Source organism: Entelurus aequoreus, linkage group LG13 (assembly GCF_033978785.1).
Source record: "Entelurus aequoreus isolate RoL-2023_Sb linkage group LG13, RoL_Eaeq_v1.1, whole genome shotgun sequence".
In the NCBI taxonomy this organism is placed as follows: Eukaryota; Metazoa; Chordata; class Actinopteri; order Syngnathiformes; family Syngnathidae; genus Entelurus; species Entelurus aequoreus.
Genome location: NC_084743.1, coordinates 4486169 through 4498668, shown reverse-complemented (window position 1 = coordinate 4498668; position 12500 = coordinate 4486169). Strand labels below are relative to the sequence as shown.

The following is a 12500-nucleotide window of genomic DNA, read 5'->3' as shown; positions in this document are numbered from 1 at the left end:
GGATGAACGACAGATGATAACAAGATAAAAGGATCGTTTTGTATGGCCATTTTTTTCTTATATAAAGTACAACTTTATTTACACATTTCCCACATCCTGTCCAATACTTTGATTTGTAGTTAATCTACAATATGTTTAAAGGCCTACTGAAATGAATTTTTTTTAAATTTAAACGGGGATAGCAGATCCATTCTATGTGTCATACTTGATCATTTTGCGATATTGCCATATTTTTGCTGAAAGGATTTAGTAGAGAACATCGACGATAAAGTTCGCAACTTTTGGTCGCTGATAAAAAAAAAGCCTTGCCTGTACCGGAAGTAGCGTGACGTCACAGGTTGAAAGGCTCCTAACATCTGCACATTGTTTACACCAGCAGCGAGAGCGATTCGGACCGAGAAAGCGACGATTACCCCATTAATTTGAGCCAGGATGAAAGATTTGTGGATGAGGAATATTAATAACAGAAGGAAACAACCCTTTTGTGTGAATGAGTGTAAATGGGGGAGGGAGGTTTTTTGGGTTGGTGCACTAATTGTAAGTGCATCTTGTGTTTTTTATGTTGATTTAATTAAAAAAAAAAACAAAAAAAACAACAACAACAACAAAAACGATACCGATAATAAAAAAAACCGATACCGATAATTTCCGATATTACATTTTAACGCATATATCGGCCGATAATATCGGCCAATATATTAGTGGAGCAGCAGCACGCACAATCATGTGTGCTTACGGACTGTATCCCTTGCAGACTGTATTGATATATATTGATATATAATGTAGGAAGCAGAATATTAATAACAGAAAGAAACAACCCTTTTGTGTGAATGAGTGTAAATGGGGGAGGGAGGTTTTTTGGGTTGTAATTGTAAGTGTATCTTGTGTTTTTTATGTGGATTTAATTTAAAAAAACAAACAAAAAAAAACAAAAATGATACCGATAATAAAAAAACCGATACCGATAATTTCCGATATTACATTTTAACGCATACATCTCTAATTATAACATTGATTTTTTTTGTAATTATTATTTTTGTGAGCAATGGCAAAAAAAACAAAACAAAAACCAGCCTGCATGACAGCTTTGTGTCAACATTGCATCTTTTTCTGGTTAGATTTCACCTCATTCCACTTTTTTTTAAATGTTTTTTGACATTTTTGCAATAGCATTTCCAGAATGTGTAAACAATTAGCTGCGGGCCGCACTTTGGACACCCCTGTTATAAGGTCTGTTGGCGCTCTGTACTCCTCCCTACACAGCGGCGTTTTAGAAAGTCATACATTTTACTTTTTGAAACCGATACCGATAATTTTCAGACCGATACCGATAATTTCCGATATTACATTTTAAAGTATTTATCGACATCCTTAGTTTTAAGCCCAATGCATCAAAGAGTTTGGACACTCCTGGTATAAGACAACATTACTTTAGGACTGAAGACCACATTTATGTGTGTTTATGTCCCCACAGGACCCAAAGCTAATTATTCTAACCACAGGTAAGACCCTACAACTGCTCTCCAAAGGCATGTTTCCAGACACCTGACCAGCTTGTATGATCTCCTCCCAGTTCCAGGAGTCACCGGCGTTCTCCTGGTTCTCATCCTCTTCCTGATGTTCACGTCCTCCTCCTACTGTGTGCGGTAGGCGCTTACCTTTTTGTTGATGCTTTTTTTTCCTCGTACGACTCTCTCCAAAGCCAAAGTACTCGGGGGGGTGTAAAGGCGTGTCGGGGTCAGCTGACCATTGCTCCCGATGCGTGTGGATGTTATCTGTGTGTGTGTGTCTGCGCGAGAGAGAAGATGAAGGTGACAAGGAGGACATGCTAACAGAGCATAACTCTGCTAAGTGTTCCACTCCTGGTGCTGTCATTACTCAGGTCACAGTGGGTGTGTGTTCTTGTATTTCTACCCGACATCAACAAGGAAAAGTAGCTTCCATATGAGGAGGTGTGAACAAGTTAGGACATAAATCAGGGTCCCAATATGGAAAACCATTGCATCTAATAGAGAGCCAAATACTAGAGTCTGTGAACATTGCTCCAAAGTCAGGATTTTTGTGTGTGTTCCTGTATTCCTACCCTTCTTGAGACATCAACAAGGAAAAGTAGCTTCCATATGAGGAGGCGTGAACAAGTTATGACATAAATCAGGGTCCCAATATGGAAAACCATTGCATCTAATAGAGAGCCAAATATTAGAGTCTGTGAACATTGCTCCAAAGTCAGGATTTTTGGGTTGATTTAAAGTGCATACAAAAGTAAACATTGCAAAGGCAGCAATATATGATAAAAGAAGACGGCAGCTAAAGAAGGACTTCCCTATTCATCCCCCAAAAAACCCCACCACCTGATTTTGCGACTTCTGGTGCTGACGTAAGACAACACATATGTGACCATAGGATGAACAAATACACTACGCTACTAAGACTATAGTGGCCATTAACTCTTAGCTTCTACAGCTGGGTTGTCCAAAGTGCGGCACAGGGGTCACTCGTTTGTCATCGGCCTTAAGCACATTACAAAAAACAAACAAATAGAGATCTCATTAGCACCCCTGCTGGTGACATCTATCAAAACGAGGGTGGTCCCAAAAAGGAGGGATTTTTCAAATTGACTGTGTGTCGCTTTTAAAAGTGCTCCCCCTCTGGCCAACATATGAAATAACAAGTGTGTGTAAGAAATTGAAGTGCTCCCCCTCTGGTCAACATATGAAATAACAAGTGTGTGTAAGAAATTGAAATGCGCCCCCTTTGGCCCAAATTATTTTTTTTTATTTTTAATAAATAAATATGTATATAGAGACATACTGTAATAACTTGAAGTAAATAATAAAGATTAAAAAACATTTACAAACAAAAAAATAAAATAAAAAAAATTAATGGACTAAAAGCAGTCTTTTTCTCACAATGTGTCGACTTTTTTTCTTATAAAATTGGGAACCATTTCTCATATTCTTTCTGTTTCTGTAATATAGCAATATTTTCTCGTAAAATTATTACTTTTTTATGTGAAATTATTACTTTTTGATGCAAAATGGTGACATTTGTCATGTAAAATTCTGACTTTTATCACAATATCGCCAATTTTTGGCCAAGTAAAATTCAGATGATTATCACAATATCGCCCAAATTTTAAAGTTTTCTTCTAAAATTGTGACTTTTGTCGAGTAAAACGACGACTCTTTTCATATAATTGCCAACATTTTTAACTTTTCTTGTATAATTGCGACTGTTATTGAGTAAAATTCCAACTTTTATCACAATATTGCACAAATGTTCAGTTTTTTCTTGTCAAATTTTGACTTGCGCTGACTTTTATCATAACACTGCCAAAATTCTAAGTTTTTCTTGTGAAATTGTGACCTTTTTCTTGTGAAATTCCCACTCATTTTTCACAACAAGCTTTTATATATATTTGCATAGTATGTATATATTATTAATGTTGTAAATACACTTCTTTATATATCTAGAAAGGCTGGTCCTAAAGAGGGAGGCATTTTTCTCAGCTCTCAAGAAGGTAACAAATACAAGAATGTGTGTGTGTGTGTGTGTGTGTGTGTGTCTGTGTGTGTGTGTGTGTCTGTGTGACGAAGAGAGGTTAAGAGGAATTTCCAGACCACTTAAGTCTAGTCTAGAGATAAAAGTCTGGTCAAGTGGCTTTCGAGCCGTGCGATGATCCATACAAAGTGAAGTGAAGTATATTTATATAGCGCTTTTCTCTAGAGACTCTAAGCACTTTACATAGTGAAACCCAAGATCTTAGGCCATGTCCACACGAACACGGAGAGTTTCAAAAATGCATATTTGGGGTTAAAACGATCTCACAAGTGTAGTTTCCAAACTGTCTATGTATACACACAAACATGCTGTATACACCTGCCGCCATGCACATTTTGTCCAATCAAAAGCCTGGAAAAAGCAGCCAGAGCTGACGTTACACCTCCGTTATGTTTATTTTGATATACTCGACCAGGTGTGGCCACAATTTTTTCTGCAGGCCAGCTACTTTTCAATGTACCAAGTGGAGGGGACCTACCTCATTCATATTCATCATTTATATTGATTTATTTATGAAAGAGAGGTGTTTGTTAACAAGTTAAAGATGTTTCATGATAATACAAGCATGTTTAATTAATTTCTTTCATGAAGACAAGAATATAAGTTGGTGTATGACCTGATTGTGATGGTTGGAATCAGACAGTAGTGATGACAACGTCCACATTTTCAAATGGAGGAGAAAAAAAAAGTCCTCTTTTCTGTCCAATACCACATGAAAGTGGTGTAAACTTGACAATAGATTTTACGGTTAAATTCCGCCGACTGAGTTTCTTTTTTACCGTAAAATCAACTTTGGTGCTGTTTTGTTTCCATATACAGTAAGACACTAAAACATTGAAAAACTAACAAAAAAAACAAGATTTTACGGTAACAAAAAAACAAAAACTGGCAGCTCCGTTGCTTGAATTTTACCGCTAAAAACAATGGTATTGTTTCTCCATTCCATTCCATTTATACCATTTTTTATATGCTGTAAAAAACCCACTGCTTGTACTGTAAACTTCTGGTGACTGAGTTGTCAGTTTTTAAAGTAAAATTGTAATAGTTTTTTGCAGCTTATGTAACAAAATATATTGTTAATGTATTATATACATACATGTATATTCATATATTACTCATATAAAATGTTTCATCTTTTCTTACTAAATATATTTCTTCTTTCCCTTTTGACATTAAAAATCATGTACTGCATGCAAAAGTATATCTTTTAAAATTAAATATTATCAAAATCTAAATATTATTATCATGCATTCCAAAAATATTTTTTGTTAAAATGAAGATAAATACTGTACTTAAATATCCGCTTGACTTATGACTTCAAAACAAATTATCAATCAAATTGTAGACTGTAAAATTGACAATAGATTTTACGGTTAAATTCTGCAGACTGAGTTTCTTTTTTTATCGTAAAATCAACTTTGGTACTGTTTTTTTCCATATACAGTAAGACACTAAAACATTAAAAAACTAACAAAAAAAACATTAAAACAACAAGATTTTAGGGTAAAAAAACCCCAAACTGGCAGCTCTGTTGCTTGAATTTTACCACTAAAAACAATGGTATTGTTTCTCCATTCCATTCCATTTATACCATTTTTTTATATGCTGTAAAAAACCCACTGCTTATATTGTAAACTTCTGGTGACTGAGTTGTCAGTTTTTAAAGTAAAATTGTAATATTTTTTTGCAGCTTATGTAAAAACATATATTATATACATACATGTATATTCATATATTACTCATATAAAATGCTTCATCTTTTCTTACTAAATATATTTCTTCTTTCCCTTTTGACATTAAAAATCATGTACTGCATGCAAAAGTATATCTTTTAAAATTAAATATTATCAAAATCTAAATATTATTATCGTGCATTCCAAAAATATTTTTTGTTAAAATAAAGATAAATACTGTACTTAAATATCCGCTTGACTTATGATTGCAAAACAAATTATCAATCAAATTGTAGACTGTAAAAGTGACAATAGATTTTACGGTTAAATTACAAGTTGTTTTTTTTACCGTAAAATCAACTTTGGTACTGTTTTTTTCCCATATACAGTAAGACACTAAAACATTAAAAAACTAACAAAAAAAACAAGATTTTACGGTAACAAAAAACAAAAACTGGCAGCTCTGTTGCTTGAATTTTACCGCTAAAAACAATGGTATTGTTTCTCCATTCCATTCCATTTATACCATTTTTTTATATGCTGTAAAAAAACAGAACGCTGCTTATAATGTAAACTTCTGGTGACTGAGTTGCCAGTTTTTAAAGTAAAACTTTAATATTTTTTTGCAGCTTATGTAAAAAATATATTGTTAATGTATTATATATATATACATGTATATTCATATATTACTCATATAAAATGCTTCATCTTTTCTTACTAAATATATTTTTTCTTTCCCTTTTGACATTAAAAATCATGTACTGCATGCAAAAGTATATCTTTTAAAATTAAATATGATCAAAATCAAAATATTATATTATCATGCATTCCAAAAATATTTTCTGTTAAAATGAAGTTAAATACTGTACTTAAATATCCGCTTGACTTATGATTGCAAAACAAATTATCAATCAAATTGTAGACCGTAAAATTGACAATAGATTTTACGGTTAAATTACAAGTTTTTTTTTTTTACCGTAAAATCAACTTTGGTACTGTTTTTTTCATATACAGTAAGACACTAAAACATTAAAAAACTAACAAAAAAAACATTAAAACAACAAGATTTTACGGTAAAAAAAACAAACTGGCAAACTTGCTTGAATTTTACCGCTAAACATTTTTTTATATGCTGTTAAAAACCCACTGCTTGTACTGTAAACTTCTGGTGACTGAGTTGCCAGTTTTTAAAGTAAAATTTTAATAGTTTTTTGCAGCTTATGTAAAAACATATATTATATACATACATGTATATTCATATATTACTCATATAAAATGCTTCATCTTTTCTTACTAAATATATTTCTTCTTTCCCTTTTGACATTAAAAATCATGTACTGCATGCAAAAGTATATCTTTTAAAATTAAATATTATCATAATCAAAATACTATATTATCATGCTTTCCAAAAATATTTTCTGTTAAAATGAAGATAAATACTGTACTTAAATATCCGCTTGACTTATGATCGCAAAACAAATTATCAATCAAATTGTAGACTGTAAAATTGACAATAGATTTTACGGTTAAATTACAAGTTGTTTTTTTTTACCGTAAAATCAACTTTGGTACTGTTTTTTTTCATATACAGTAAGACATTAAAACTTAAAAAAACTAACAAAAAAAACCCATTAAAACAACAAGATTTTACGGTAAAAACAAACAAACTGGCAGCTCTGTTGCTTGAATTTTACCGCTAAAAACAATGGTATTGTTTCTCCATTCCATTCCATTTATACCATTTTTTTATATGCTGTAAAAAAAAGAACGCTGCTTATACTGTAAACTTCTGGTGACTGAGTTGCCAGTTTTTAAAGTAAAACTTTGATAGTTTTTTGCAGCTTATGTAAATATATTGTTAATGTATTATGTATATTCATATATTACTCATATAAAATGCTTCATCTTTTCTTACTAAATATATTTCTTCTTTCCCTTTTGACATTAAAAATCATGTACTGCATGCAATTGTATATCTTTTAAAATTAAATATGATCAAAATCAAAATATTATATTATCATGTATTCCAAAAAATGTGTTTGTTAAAATGAAGATAAATACTGTACTTAAATATCCGCTTGACTTATGATTGCAAAACAAATTATCAATCAAATTGTAGACTGTAAAAGTGACAATAGATTTTACGGTTAAATTACAAGTTGTTTTTTTTACCGTAAAATCAACTTTGGTACTGTTTTTTTCCATATACAGTAAGACACTAAAACATTAAAAAACTAACAAAAAAAACACGATTTTACGGTAACAAAAAACAAAAACTGGCAGCTCTGTTGCTTGAATTTTACCGCTAAAAACAATGGTATTGTTTCTCCATTCCATTCCATTTATACCATTTTTTTATATGCTGTAAAAAACCCACTGCTTGTACTGTAAACTTCTGGTGACTGAGTTGTCAGTTTTTAAAGTAATATTTTAATAGTTTTTTGCAGCTTATGTAAAAAATATATTGTTAATGTATTATATATATACATGTATATTCATATATTACTCATATAAAATGCTTCATCTTTTCTTACTAAATATATTTTTCTTTCCCTTTTGACATTAAAAATCATGTACTTCATGCAATTGTATATCTTTTAAAATTAAATATTATCAAAATCAAAATACTATATTATCATGCATTCCAAAAATATTTTTTGTTAAAATGAAGATAAATACTGTACTTAAAGGCCTACTGAAATGAATTTTTTTTATTTAAACGGGGATAGCAGATCTATTCTATGTGTCATACTTGATCATTTCGCGATATTGCCATATTTTTGCTGAAAGGATTTAGTATAGAACAACGACGATAAAGATTGCAACTTTTGGTATCTGATAAAAAAAAGGCTTGCACCTACCGGAAGTAGCGTGACGTAGTCAGTTGAACATATACGCAAAGTTCCCTATTGTTTACAATGATGGCCGCATGAAGTGAGAGAGATTCGGACCGAGAAAGCGACAATTTCCCCATTAATTTGAGCGAGGATGAAAGATTTGTGGATGAGTAAAGTGCAAGTGAAGGACTAGTGGGGAGTTGAAGCTATTCAGATAGGGAAGATGCTGTGAGAGCCGGGGGTGACCTGATATTCAGCTGGGAATGACTACAACAGTAAATAAACACAAGACATATATATACTCTATTAGCCACAACACAACCAGGCTTATATTTAATATGCCACAAATTAATCCTGCATAAAAACACCTGCGTGTTTGTTATGCTAGCTCCTAGCTCCTCTGCTAGCTCCTAGCTCCATAGAACACGCCAATACAATTCAAACACCTGATCAACACACACAATCACTCAGCCCAAAAGACCGTTTACCTAACCCAAGGTTCATAAAGCTTATATATTTTTAAAAAGTTACGTACGTGACGCGCACATACGGTCAAGTTATCGAATGTTTAGCAGCCAAGGCTGCATACTCACGGTACCTGATATTCAGCTGGGAATGACTACAACAGTAAATAAACACAAGACATATATATACTCTATTAGCCACAACACAACCAGGCTTATATTTAATATGCCACAAATTAATCCTGCATAATAACACCTGCGTGTTTGTTATGCTAGCTCCTAGCTCCTCTGCTAGCTCCTAGCTCCATAGAACACGCCAATACAATTCAAACACCTGATCAACACACACAATCACTCAGCCCAAAAGACCGTTCACCTAACCCAAGGTTCATAAAGCTTATATATTTTTAAAAAGTTACGTACGTGACGCGCACTTACGGTACGGTACGTGTTATGCTAGCTCCTAGCTCCTCTGCTAGCTCCTAGCTCCATAGAACACGCCAATACAATTCAAACACATGATCAACACACACAATCACTCAGCCCAAAAGACCGTTCACCTAACCCAAGGTTCATAAAGCTTATATATTTTAAAAAAGTTACGTACATACGCAAAAAAAAGCCAAAGCTGCATACTCACAGTAGCACGTCTGCGTCTTTGTCATCCAAATCAAAGTAATCCTGGTAAGAGTCTGTGTTGTCCCAGTTCTCTACAGGCGTCTGTGTATCCAAATCAAAAGTCCTCCTGGTTAGAGTCTCTGTTATCCGAGTTCTTCCATCTTGACTGCATCTTTCGGGAATGTAAACAAAGAAGCGCCGGCTGTGTACTGTTGTGGCTGACTACGTTCGAAAAATACGTCCATTTCGCACCGACAACTTTCTTCTTTGCTTGCTTGGCTTCCTTCTCCATAATGCAATGAACATGATTGAAACAGATTCACGAACACAGATGTCCAGAATACTGTGGAATTATGAAATGAAAACAGAGCTTTTTCGTATCGGCTTCAATGTGGAAGGCATACCCGTGTTCGCCGGGCTACGTCACGCGCATACGTCATCCTCAGAGGCGTTTCGAACCGGAAGTTTAGCGGCAAATTTAAAATGTCACTTTATAAGTTAACCCGGCCGTATTGGCATGTGTTATAATGTTAAGATTTCATCATTGATATATAAACTATCAGACTGCGTGGTCGGTAGTATTGGGTTTCAGTAGGCCTTTAAATATCCGCTTGACTTATGACTTCAAAACAAATTATCAATCAAATTGTAAACTGAAAAATTGACATTGTTTTTTTACCGTAAAATCAACTTTGGTACTGTTATTTTCCATATACAGTAAGACACTAAAACTTGAAAAAACTAACAAAAAAAAACATTAAAACAACAAGATTTAACTGTAAAAAAACAACAACTGGCAGCTCTGTTGCTTGAATTTTACCGCTAACACAATGGTATTGTTTCTCCATTCCATTCCATTTATTCCATTTTTTTATCCCACTGCTTATACTGTAAACTTCTGGTGACTGAGTTGTCAGTTTTTAAAGTAAAATTGTAGTATTTTTTTGCAGCTTATGTAAAAAAATATATTGTTAATGTATTATGTATACACATGTATATTCATATATTACTCACTGTTAAACGCGGCCCTCTGAGGGCAACCATAACTGCGATGTGGCCCTCAATGAAAACGAGTTTGACACCCCTGCCTTAATCAATAGATTTTAAATAATTGTGGTATTAATAAATGTAACAATCGGAATGAAACTCAAAGTAACGGAGTAAAAGTAGCGTTTCTTCTTGTCAAAAATACTCAAGTAAAAGTAAAAAGTATGTTCATTAAAACTTCTCTGAAAAGTACAATTTATCCAAAAAGTGACTTAAGTAAGTGTAACGGAGTAAATGTAGCGCGTTACTACTCATCTCTGGTTATAAATGTTCTTTTTACTGGTTTGAAAGTAATCATTGAATATTTGTTTTGCTGCCTTGTCCGACGTCATGTCACTTTTAACAGTCAGTTTGTTTCTAAGCACTAAATTAGTCTGATTTGTCAAATAATTCCGTTTCTTCTATTTGCACAGCTACATGTAAAGTTGTAGTATTCATGATCTTATCTCTAACGTGACTGACGGCCACACGCAGTGTGCCTCTCGTACACTAGGGGGCGATCGTGGTCATTTTAGCTCGTTTAGCTATGCTGTAAACTACAATAGAAGAAGACAATGCTACGTGCTAATTAGCTAGAGTTAGTCATTTTAAAGCTCCGGACCTAACAGATAAGTACAACTTTCTACTGCTTTTTGATATAGTTGGTAATGTTTTATTGTGTTTAAATGACACGTGTGGTTATTAGGATCATAAGAGACATACAAAATAATCTATTTTTAGTGAAATGCTTTAGGAGGTTTGTGTTCAGCAGCTGTCTCAAACAGCACTGACGTCATGTCACGTCATTAAAGTGTCTTCTTTGGGAACATTCTGATATTATTAAACAAGTAAGTAGGTCCCTATTTCATCATAAAAATTAAAAATACTGACCTATTTCAGCTTTGGTCCTTTGAGCTTGTTTTATTGGTGGAATGGAATCAAACGTCACTACTGCTGACGTTGGATTGGCGGAACAGAGTCACGTGACAGTGCCTGCCGGAAGCAGGGTCACCGACATAAGAATACGTCTTTGCAAGCATTAATCCACGGATGTCAAACTCAAGGCCCGGGGGCCAAATCTGGCCCGCCACATTATGTTATGTGGCCCGCGAAAGCCTGGAAATAAGATGCGTTAATAAAATGCTTCATCTTTTCTTACTAAATATATTTCTTCTTTCCCTTTTGACATTAAAAATCATGTACTGCATGCAATTGTATATCTTTTAAAATTAAATATGATCAAAATCAAAATACTATATTATCATGCATTCCAAAAATATTTTCTGTTAAAATGAAGATAAATACTGTACTTAAATATCCGCTTGACTTATGATTGCAAAACAAATTATCAATCAAATTGTAGACTGTAAAAGTGACAATAGATTTTACGGTTAAATTACAAGTTGTTTTTTTTACGGTAAAATCAACTTTGGTACTGTTTTTTTCCATATACAGTAAGACACTAAAACATTAAAAAACTAACAAAAAAAAACATTAAAACAACAAGATTTTACGGTAACAAAAAACAAAAACTGGCAGCTATGTTGCTTGAATTTTACCGCTAAAAACAATGGTATTGTTTCTCCATTCCATTCCATTTATACCATTTTTTTATATGCTGTTAAAAAAATCCACTGCTTGTACTGTAAACTTCTGGTGACTGAGTTACCAGTTTTTAAAGTAAAACATAAATATTTTTTTGCAGCTTATGTAAAAAAAAATATTGTTAATATACATGTATATCGGAATATCGGATATCGGCAAAAAGCCATTATCGGACATCCCTACTTAATAGGGATGTCCGATAATGGCCTTTTTGCCGATATCCAATATTCCGATATCGGTAATTAAAGAGTTGGACAATATCGGAATATCGGATATCGGCAAAAAGCCATTATCGGACATCCCTAGTTAATAGGGATGTCCGATAATGGCCTTTTTGCCTATATCCAATATTCCGATATCGGTAATTAAAGAGTTGGACAATATCGGATATCGGCAAAAAGCCATTATCGGACATCCCTAGTTAATAGGGATGTCCGATAATGGCCTTTTTGCCGATATTCAATATTCCGATATCGGTAATTAAAGAGTTGGACAATAACGGAATATCGGATATCGGCAAAAAGCCATTATCGGACATCCCTAGTTAATAGGGATGTCCGATAATGGCCTTTTTGCCGATATCCAATATTCCGATATCGGTAATTAAAGAGTTGGACAATATCGGAATATCGGATATCGGCAAAAAGCCATTATCGGACATCCCTAGTTAATAGGGATGTCCAATAATGGCCTTTTTGCCGATATCCAATATTCCG

General features: G+C 33.5%; 2 protein-coding genes across 3 annotated transcripts in view; one reads left to right on the top strand and one right to left on the bottom strand.

The window, feature by feature from the left end:
- The window catches only part of naalad2 (N-acetylated alpha-linked acidic dipeptidase 2), a 182560-nt gene that overhangs the window by 71858 nt on the left and 98202 nt on the right, over positions 1-12500 (bottom strand). The gene's annotated exons all lie outside the window — the stretch shown is intronic.
- The window catches only part of LOC133663073 (NADPH oxidase 4), a 73439-nt gene that overhangs the window by 22488 nt on the left and 38451 nt on the right, over positions 1-12500 (top strand). For both annotated transcript variants that reach the window (XR_009828230.1, XM_062067264.1), the window contains exons 6-7: positions 1475-1502; positions 1574-1646. Coding sequence is in view for 1 of the 2 variants with exons in the window: in XM_062067264.1 (XP_061923248.1) it covers positions 1475-1502; positions 1574-1646 (101 nt within the window). In the remaining variant the exon portion in view is untranslated. The remainder of the gene's footprint in view (positions 1-1474; positions 1503-1573; positions 1647-12500) is intronic.